A 10,732-nucleotide genomic window follows, 5' to 3' on the forward strand; every position below is an offset into this window, starting at 1 on the left:
ATGACTTCCTGGGAATTTGTACCCCTACCAACTCCCTGTAGTTTGTGTTAAACCTCTGCTGTTTTCAACAAACCAACTGGAAGTTCCTAGCTATAAAGCCCTTAAACAAGATATGCTTGTTTCAAGACAGAAGGGACCCTGAGGGAAGGAGAACCAAGGCAGGGAGAAGCGAGCCTGGCAGCTGTCCCAGAGACAAGTCCAAACTTTCGTTCATCCGAATGTTTATTGAGGACCTGCTGTCTGACAGGCCTGTGCTGGTTGCCAAGGGAGATACAGAGGCAAAACAAGGCTCTTGCCTTGAGGAGATATTGCTTGTGCTGGGTCACATGAGGTAAACACGTTGGAAAGATTTTTTTCAGAAGGACAGGGCAGGAGAAACAAAGGCCAAATGGAAGGCCCCAGAGAGCAAGCTGAGTTCAGAGGCTCCCAAGGCATCCTGCAGAAGGGGCTCAGCTCCGCCTGCCCTCAGACTACATCCGGCCCACGGGCTTCTTGCAGACCCAGTGGTAGAGGGCGTTACAGTACATGTCATTCCACTTCAGCTGCATGTGAACACAGTCTTCCGTATGCCCATTCCTGTGTCGCCAGTTGTCCGGCTGATTCTTGTCCCAAAACCTGGAAACAAGAGGGCTTTATTCTGCTAGATAAAAGAAGTGTCCCTTTGCCCTGCTGTGGCATAAGGAGCTGAAGTGACACAGGTCCCCAATACCCTGGTAGCCCCAGGATGGGGCCAGTGGTGCCCTCAGGATGGCTCTGCTGAGGTTGTCCTTAGTTACTGAGAATGGAGGGACGGGAAGGGTGTCTAAAGCTGCAAGTCCCCACCCCAGAATTCATATTCAGATACCTTCAGATGGGGGCAAAGCTCCTTGGGACCAGGCCTAAGTAGTAGGGTATAGGATAGGCAAAAACAAACAAAACACAACAAAACAGAAAGACCCACTCATAGGCTGCCTGCCAGCCCCAGGACCTGTCCTGTTCTGACGCCCCTGTGGAGGGGTCCAGGCAAGGATCACAGCTATGCTGGTGTACACACACATCATACACACACCACACACATGATACACACACACACATCACCCACACAATCATATATACACACACTTCACACACACATCACACACACACACACGTCATACACATATATCACACAGAACACTAACACTTCATGGGCAGGGATACACACACAGGACAGAGTCTCTAGCCAGACCTGCCCAAGACAGTGCCTGGGATGGCACCAGACAGTGGCTGAACTCACGCACTGCTCCTGGCACTATTGAATGTTGTGCCATCTGTCCAGCGCCAGAAGCCCTGCAAACCGCTGTCAGTGAGGCCAATCCAGTGGTAAGAGGCACTCGTGAACTGTATCAGAAATGCCTGTGGAGGAAAGGCAGGGTCGTGTGACCTTGTGTGAGGAGCTTGTTCACCAGGCCGCGTGGAAGAGGAATCGAAGCCACGCCCTCCCTAGTCCCAGGGACATGAAGCCCACTTTCCAGGAGCTGGGTCCCCTCCCTATGCGTTCCATGGTTTTCCAGATCCAGGGCAGCAGCCAGGTCACCTCAGGGAAGTCCAGCTTCTCCCATGTTGACCTGATGAGGAGTGTGGCCTTACTGGGACAAAGACAGATCTGGTCACAGTTTTTTTAAGAAGATGTGTTTTACAAAATAACATGTCCTTTGACGGGCAGACACGAACAGTCTCAGGAGAATCACAAGGGTTGGACAGGTCTGTAAGTTAAATTTGACCAAACCTACAGTGGGCCCTTGACAGTAACTCTAGTAACTTCTGATAAGAGCCTTCGGCATATGGGCCACTCTGGGGCTCTATTGCCTTTGGTGGTCCTCAAACTCATATGTGTGTCTGGCCTTCCCAAGAAGCCTGCATCTTCTGCTCATGGGCCTTCCATAGCCATTAGATGAACTGACATTAAAATCAAGATTGACAACTGGAGAGGAAGACTGAGAGGAAAATGAGGGAATGGGGAGGGAAGGTTGCGCCCGACACATTAAGGGCAGTCACTTGGTGCCACCTCCCTCTGCCCTTCCTCTCTGCTGACTCCTCTGGGCGTCTCCCTCATTCACTGAGGACATTGGGGTTTGCTGTCAGTGCTTCTACCTCCAGAGCAAGATGCTCATCACAATTCAATAAATATTTGCTCCCTGACGGACAGAGGAGACATGGAGATCTCTGCCATGCCCACTCCAAGAGGGGGAAGGCCAAAGCACCAAAGTCCCTGCTCCCACATCAACCCCAGCAGCACCACCCCAAGCCCACAGCTCTGACCTGCTCCTCCTCAGAGGTCACCGAGGCCAGGTGGGCTCCCTGGGACACACAGAACTGCTCAGCCTCCTCCCAAGTCTTCTTGGCATGAGAAAAGTAATACAAGCTCCCACTGTAGGACTTCCAGCCTTGCAGGATCAGCTGGAGGAGTTGATCTGGAGCAAAGGTCGGGGAGGAGAGAGAACCAGGAGCTGGCTGTGGATCCTGATCTGTCCAGGGACTGACCACTGAGGGTCACAAGCCCATGCAATGCTTGATGCCCAGTGCTACAGGGGCATGGTCTGGGAGGGTTCACCCCCAGCCCACTACTCAGCAGCAGCTCAGGACATCTGGCTCCATCACTCCGGGGATATTCAGACAGCTCTGCTACCCAGCAATACTCTTTCGAGGCTCCTGCTTCCTAGCTATACTACCCTCTTTCCCAACTCATTGCTATCACCTGACAGTTCTCTGCACCTCAATTCCTGCCATTTCCCTGGGGGAGTGCACAGCCAACCTGTAGCTTCCCTCATTTCCTTGACTTCATCTCCATCCACTTCAGCTGCCCACACCCAGGACCACACTTGGGACCTTTTCATCCCCTGGTCTGCCAGACCTCACAATTTCAGACTCTAATAGCTCATCCCGTGAGCACACGCCCTGATTCATTCATCTCTCCCTGTCCTGACACTCTCTTCTTTAACATCATCCTTATCACAGCTGCTTGAAATGGTGCCAAAATAGACTCACTTATTCATTCATCTATTCTTTTGTTCAACATTCCTCAACTTCTATGAATCAGGGACTGTTATAGAGAAATCAATAAGACATGATTCATGCCCTCAAGGAAATTACTGTCTAGTAAATGAGACAGATGCTCAAAAAGGTGTTGAAGATGCATTGATTGAAAACCAATGCATGTTAGAGGCACAAAAGAGGGTGTGGTCTATTTCACCTGGGCGGGAAGTGGGGCTCAGGAAGGACACCTTAGGTGAGAGGTCACTTGAGCTGAGTCTTACAAGACTGAGGAAGATTGTGCCAGATAGGCAGTGCCAAGGAGAGCATTCCAGGCAGGGGACAGAGTAGTCACAAAAGCATGAAGGTGTGAAACAGCATGGCATAGCCTGATCTGTTCAAGTACTGGAATGGTCAGTGCACAAGGGATGGGAAGTGAACACGGACAGGTTCACCAGCACATCCCATGTAAAGGAGTTTGGAAGATTTTTCCTGTGAGCAGTGGGAAGCCCTGAAGGGTTTTAAAGAAGGATCATGATATGCTTAGATTTGCACTGTAAAAATGTCAACCTGGTAATGGTGTGGATGCTCAACAGGAAGAACGCAATCTTAATTGGGACAGAGACACCAATTAAACACAATTGTAACGTCTGAATAATAAATGGTGAGTGTGTAAACCAGGGGTTTTCAAAGTGTGGTCCCAGGACCGTCAGCATCAGCACCTGGGAACTTGGTAGAAATGCTGATTCTCAGACTCACCCCAGACCAGCTGAATCCAAAATTGTTTTTTGACAATCTGCATCTTAACAAACTCTCCAGGTGATTCTGATACACTCCAAAGTCTGAGAAACAGCAGTCTGAACCAAGGACTGGTAAACTACAGCCTACCAGCAGCTTCTTTTTATAAATAGAGTTTTATTGGAACACAGCCGTGCCCTTTAGTTTACAGACTGTCTTTGGCTGCTTTATCATTACAACAGCAGAGATGTTACAACAGAGACTGTTCAGCCAAAAGCTCAAAATATCGACTGTGTGGCCCTTTAAGAAAAAGTTAAACTAATGGTTCTTAGCCCTGACTGCCCATTAGAACCACCTAGGGAGCTTTTTAAAAAACTCTGATGCCCAGGCTGCATCCCAGAATCACCCCTCTCCCCAGAGAAAAGTCAGAGTTCTGGAGGTTCATTACAGGCATCATTTTTAAAAAGCTCATTGGGTGATTCCAGTGTGTCCCCAAGGTGGAGAAGCATTGGTCCGTACCAAAGCAGCAGCAAGATATAGGAGGGAGTTAAGAGGACAGCATAGGAGAGTCATTAAGAAGGGAAGACTTCCAGGCTTCTGACAGAGGGCAGCAGGGCAAAACAGTAGAGCTGGTCCTCAGTGCTGTCTGTCAAGCCCCTCACTTGTCAGCCCCATCTTTTCAGCAGATGCTCCAAATGGCCCCCTCCCTCACAGCTCCCTCCCTCTTCTCTCACCAGGGACCTCCTGCTTTACAGAGACACCACTAAATATCAAGCTCCCTCAGTGTCATGTACCCACATCTGCAAACCTGGGTGAACATCTACTTCCACACCTCCTCCCCTCCCAGCCTCAGAGGTTCAAGTACTATCCCAACCCTTCAAGGCCAATCACTCAGCTGTGCATTTCATTCTCTCCTCTCTCTCTCTTTCTGTCTCCCCCCATCCAACACTGTCTCCCCAACACACCCCCACTCCAGTTTCTCTCTCCTTCAATCTCCTCCCTCTTTGCTGGTGCCTTTTTCTGACCCGCAGATCAAGCCTATCCTAATTTAGAAAATCCCTCTCAAGGAAGTTCACCAAAATATTAGCAGTGGGTTCTTATTGTAAAAATAGACATTTTTACAGAAATACAAGTTGTCATAGTCTCATCTTTCTATTTTTCAATATTTGCCACATTGTCTATAATTAATATGTAAGTTTTGTGATATTAGTATGAAAGATACAGGTTGTTTTTTAATCCCTCCTTCTACCCTTCCATCCCCTTCACCTAGGCCTCATCTCTCTCCTCTTCTCAGCTAAGGCCCCTGAATGACTTGGACACCTAATCTCTCATTCACGCCCTACTGACCATGGTCTGGCCTCCAGGCCACATACAACTCTCCACTGAAACTTTATTCCAATGACTTACTAATTGCCTGAAGTTCGTGGTTGCTTATTGATTTTTTACCTGGCCTCTCTTAGGTATTTGCCAGAACTAGCCACTCCCTTCTTGAAATGCTCTCCTTCCTTGGCTTCCCCAACTGTACATCTCCTAGTTCTCCTCCTGCCTCTGAGACTGCCTTCTCCAGTCTCCTTCAAAAACACCTCTTTCCCTTCTTGCCACCCTTCTTGACTTCCTGTTTCCACCCTCAGCCTCCTTCTCACGAAGCATTTTATCTCATGCAAACTCCCCACTCCCACTGCCACAACCAGAACCAGCATACCCAGGGCTCCTGCATCTCTGTGTGCAGCAGGGCCCCTCTCCTACACTCCAGACAGCCTGCAGATGATGGCCACTTGAATTCCCCCAAAGCATCTCAGACTCAGTATGTCCAAATCTCGCTGCTTGTCTTCCTCTTTTATTCCCTGTCTCAGCCTGGAGACCCATCTAGCCAGCCTCCTTGAAGCCCTTCGATAGATCCTCATTTCCTGAAGGACAAAACCCCAGTTCAGGGACTTCCCTGGTGGTCCAGTGACTAAGACTCTGTACTCCCAATGCAGGGGGCCTGGGTTCAATCCCTGGTCAGGGAACTAGATCCCACATGCCGTAACGAAGAGTTCGCATGCTGCAACTAAAGAGCCCGCGTGCCACGACTAAGATCCAATGAAGCCAAATAAGTAAACATTTTTTTAATTTAAAAATATATTTTTTAAAAAAAGAAACCCAAGCTCAGAGGCCTTCCACATCTAGCTGGTGTCTCTCCAGGTCTGCCTCCCTTCCTCACATAGTGTTTTTCCAGCCACAGTCATCAACCCACTAATGGGTTGTATTGAGGTTGTAGGGTTTTTTGGAGAATAGATTATAAACTATTAAAGTAGATTATAATCTATTATAAATAATAGATTATAAAATATAAACTATTACCATTCATGTGGTAAAAGTTTTGCTTTCTGAAATGTGTGTGTGTGTGTGTGTGTGTGTGTGTGTGTGACACATAGTTATACTGGGTCACAATGTAAAATGGATTTCATGCTGTGGTTACATTCAAAACAGTTTGAAAGCCACCACTCTGGCCCCTGCCTACTGTCTTTTCAGCCTGTGCCTCATCAACCACCCACTTGGCCACAGTCCAGTCAGACAGAACTGCCTGAAGTTTCTTGAACCTCATGGTTCACAGCTCCATGCCTGTGACCTGCTGTTCCCTTATCCTATCTGCTTGGCGAGCACCTACTGGTTCTTCAGGACTCAGTTCAAGGGCCAAATTACCATTGACGCATCTTTTGATCCTTTCTCCCCCAGAAGATTTCCTCCCCCTTTGGAAGATCCTTGTCTACACCAGAGGACATCAGCCCGGAGAAGATCCCTTCTTTTCCTTCTTTTTTGCTCCTCCCCAACCCCAGTTTTTAGACCTGCTCCCCACATAGCACCTCTGACGCATTTTGTGCAAGGCTGCTCCACCCGCCTGCAAGCTTCAAGGGTGGGCATCACATCTTGTTCATCTTTATGCTCCTGACACATCCTAGGGCCTCAAAACATTTTTGTAAGATGAATGCAAGAATGCTGGGCACTTAGTTAAATGCTTTATATGTGTTAACTCATTGGATCCTCACTGTGAAGCAGATATTAGTGTCTCCACTTTGCAGATGAGAAAAGTGAAGCTCAGAGAAGGTGAACAACTTGAGGAAAATCACAGCATCTGGGCTAGCAGGAAGTCGGAAATCAGGCTGTCTGGGCCTGCTAGCACACTCTGTCCCTATTGCACACCTCCACCAGATCTCATTTGTTTCCCAGGTGTTTGTTTTGTCACTCTGGTCAGATGATAAGCAGGGATTATGCCGCCTTTGGTGGGGTCCCGCCCCTCTCCAGCACCCACACTTCTTCCCAGGGGGGTGCATGTAGAAGTAAGCAAAAGCCTGAAGGGACAGGAGGCGCTACCCTCCCCAGCCCCCCTCCAACTTACTTTGGGTCCTCTGGAGCTGCTCCTGCGAAGCAGAGGCTGCACGGAGGGTCTCCAGGCTACCCTGCTCCTCCTGGATTTTCGTAGTCAGTGCTTTGGTGTTCTCCAAATCCTCTTTCAACCTGTGGACCTCAGCTCTGGCCTCCTGCAGATTTCTTTCTAACATCTGGGTCTTGGAATTTAAGTCCGTAGCATCCTTCATTCCTTGTTTTAAGGTCTGTATCTCTCGGCTGGCGTTTCTCAAAAGACCATCTAACACCTGAATCTCGGAACTTAAGGCAATGGCGCTTTCTAGCTCTGTTTTTAATACTCGCATCTCAGCGTCTGTCTGTTCCAGGTGACCATTTACTGTTTGGGTCTGGGCAGTGACAGTTTCCAAATCTCTTTTTAACAGGCGAATCTCATCGCCAGCCCTTTCCAAATGACCTCTTAATACCTGAATCTCAGCACTGGTGTTGCCTAAGCTGCCTTTTATAAAGGTCTGGGTCTGGGAGTTTAAAGCATTTGTATTTTGCAGACTTCCCTTTAGCTTCTGCATCTCAGCAGTAGCACCTTCCAAACTACTTCTTAAAACTTTCTGCTGGGCCCTTAAATCATTGACACTATCCAGATTGCCGCTCAAAACATGGATCTGGGCATTAACATTCTTTAAACTACTGTTTGCCAATCGGACCTGAGCATCTGCTGTTTCTAACCCTGCCTTCAACACCTGGATCTCCGTGTTGGCATTTTCTAAGCCTCTGCTTAACATATGGAGCTCAGTGCTAGTGTTTTCTAAACTGCCTTTTAAGAAACTCTGGATCTGGGAATGTGAAGCTTGTGTCTCTTCCAGATCTCCCTTTAGCTTCTGCATCTCAGAAGTGGTCCCCTCCAAGGAACTTCTTAACATCTGGGTCTGGAAACTCAAGGTGCTGGCATCCTTTAAGATGCCTTTTACCATCTGGAGGTCAGCACTGGCACTTTCCAGATGACCACTGAGCATCTGGATCTGAGAACTGACATTGTCCACTCTGCACGTCAACATCTGGATCTCCACGCTCCAGGTGCTGGAATTCTCCATGTGCCCTTTAAACATCTGGATAGCCTCTTGCAGCTCTGCCTTCCTGCCAAAGTGGTAGGGATCTGGAAGGAGGAAATGGAGAAGGCAGCTAAGAGGCCCATTACATAGGGAAGCCTTTCATTACATGGGCCAACCAGAGTGTTCTTAAGATTTCCAAGGGAAATGTCTATGGCACAACCCTGAGTTCTCCTCAAGCAGCCTGTAACCACCCAGACCCTGGGAATGGCCGCCTGAGAATGTAAACACAAAAACGAAATAAAGGCCTACTCAACTATCCCATGTGAACTGGGGGGAGCAGAAGGATTGAAATACTCACCTACTGGATCATTTTGCCATTGTAATTGAACTTGAAAATAACTGATTATATCATTGAGAGCTGTTGATGTTTAATTCCACTGAAATTTCACCACTAGATGGGTCATTATGGTAAAGAAAATAGGTATGAATAAAGCCCATATTTAGTCCTACACTGTATTTGTACACTAAGCATGAAGCCTCTTGATACACAATTTTTACTACCTAAAAAAATGTAGGCCAGGGCTTCCCTGGTGGCGCAGTGGTTGAGAGTCCGCCTGCCAATGCAGGGGACACGGGTTCGTGCCCCGGTCTGGGAAGATCCCACATGCCACGGAGCGGCTGGGCCCGTGAGCCATGGCCGCTGAGCCTGCGCGTCCGGAGCCTGTGCTCCGCAATGGGAGAGGCCACAACAGTGAGAGGCCTGCATATCGGAAAAAAAAAAAAAACAACTTAGTTTGTAGGCTTTAAATGTGTATACTTTATTATGTGCCAATTATACCTCAAAAAATCCATTAAATAAAACAAGATAATGCCTTTCTGTGAGGAGCGTGGCCCTGAGGGTATCAGGGAAGAAGCGTGTCCTAAGGGTCTGGGCATCCAAGGTCCCAGTTCCCTCCCACCCACCCCCTACCGTGGCTACTTACAGTCGGGTGCCTTGAGGAACTGCCCAGTACTGTTGTCTTCCGGAAAGTCTTGGAGGGAGGCGTGTGTCTCCAGTGCAGGTCTTAGGTGCTGTAGAGCTGAGATACCCCATTCCCAGGTCAGCATAATCCCTCAGCACTGAGCCTGGAGGAACAGGCTGCCCTACCTCCACTCAGGGTTCCCGGGGGGATGGGGGAAGGTGACACCAAGGACCCCTCGGAGCTCCCCTTATGGGCCTCATCTCTTGGGAGGCCCCCCTTGGACAGGCCTTGGTCAGGTCCCAGGAAAGCTCTGGTTTGGACCTGGGACTAGAGGTGGAATGACCCTCCTGGGAGTAGAGGGCGTACATCTGGGGCTCTTTGGGACCTTGATGCAGGAAGGAGAGAGAGTGAGCCAAGTTTGGGTCACCTAGGAGCTTACCCACAATGAAGAGAGCCACAAGAGAGGAGACCACGGTCACGGCCACAAAGGCCAGGGTGGCCTGCAAACACCTCGGCATCTTGGGGGCTGCAGGAGCCACTGCCCCGGGGTCCAGCCCTGCAGGGGAGAAGCCAGGGTCCGGGACGAGACTGTGCTGTGCGAGCAGACAGTCTCCGCGCCTTGGGCTCCCTCTCCTGGCTGTCTGCTGGGGCTGAGAGCACTTGCCACACTTACCGTGGGGAAGGGCAGTGAGTGCTCGGAGACGTGCACCAGGGCTCGTGGAGTCTGTGGTAGCAACATAAAGGCTAAGAGAAGACCACAGCCCGGAGCCTGGAAGGCGTGCCCAGGGCACAGAACCTGGCACGACCAAGGTGTCGTTTGAATGAAAGCAGAAAGAGGGAGGGCAGGAGACCCAGCAGGAACTCTGACCTCAGCGCCCCAGGGCCAGCCTTGCTCCATGGATCCTCCATGAGTGAGACGCAGAGCCCTTGGGGGCTGACATGGGTCAGTCCTGGAGTCTCCCCGGCTGGGTCAGAAAGTCCACCACGAGTGTCCTAAAAAGGGCTATGCCTGGGAGTCTGGGGGCTGAGTGTACAGGGAAACCCACTCGAAGTGGGAGAGACGGCAGCCCGGAGTCCCTGAGGCCTCATGGGACCAGCCCAGTGTGCAGAGATGGCGTTCAAAGCCAGGTCCCCTAAATTCAAAGCTCACTCTCTTTCTCTTGCCAGGTTGCCATCCCCAAGGAAAAGGGTCCGGGGAGATTTCACATGGAGACTGAGTGTGGGCCGCAGGCTGTCTGTCCTCACCTGAAGCACCTTCTGCCCTGCCTGCTAATTCTGGAAGCTGAGCCAACACTGAGCCTGCCAGGCAGGGGCTGAGGAAAACGGCGGAGGGCTGGGGCCCAGCAGGCTGGTCCCTGGTGATGACGGGCTGGGGCCCCCGTTTTCTCACCTCGGGAGCACAGGGAGACACTCTGGTTTCCTGTGCAGAAGCGGGCCTCGTCACCCCTCATCTCTGCTTCCTTCATCCTCCAGTGCTACTCCCTGCCCCGGGCTCCTAAAGGCCACGCTGCGGGCCAGCAGTGATGGGAAGTGAAGCTGCAATACCCGGATTTATATGCTCCTGAGTCATTCCTAACCAGCTGTGCCTGCCTCCCTCCGCTGCTGACTTTGCAGAAGCGCCCCAGCTGGGCTCTTCCCCTCAAGGCT

At 50.2% G+C, this 10,732-nt stretch overlaps 1 protein-coding gene across 1 annotated transcript; it reads right to left on the reverse strand.

The window, feature by feature from the left end:
- Window positions 1-802: 802 nt before the first annotated feature.
- On the reverse strand, window positions 803-10,536 carry CLEC4F (C-type lectin domain family 4 member F). Its single transcript, XM_060116948.1, has 6 exons — window positions 10,476-10,536; window positions 9,525-9,641; window positions 7,109-8,227; window positions 2,281-2,432; window positions 1,256-1,374; window positions 803-878 (listed from the first exon to the last, which is right to left on the reverse strand). Exons 1-6 carry the CDS (start codon window positions 10,534-10,536, stop codon window positions 803-805), a joined length of 1,644 nt encoding a protein of 547 aa, XP_059972931.1.
- Window positions 10,537-10,732: the final 196 nt, after the last annotated feature.

The sequence above is a fragment of the Mesoplodon densirostris genome, chromosome 14 (genome assembly GCF_025265405.1).
Source record: "Mesoplodon densirostris isolate mMesDen1 chromosome 14, mMesDen1 primary haplotype, whole genome shotgun sequence".
NCBI lineage: Eukaryota > Metazoa > Chordata > Mammalia > Artiodactyla > Ziphiidae > Mesoplodon > Mesoplodon densirostris.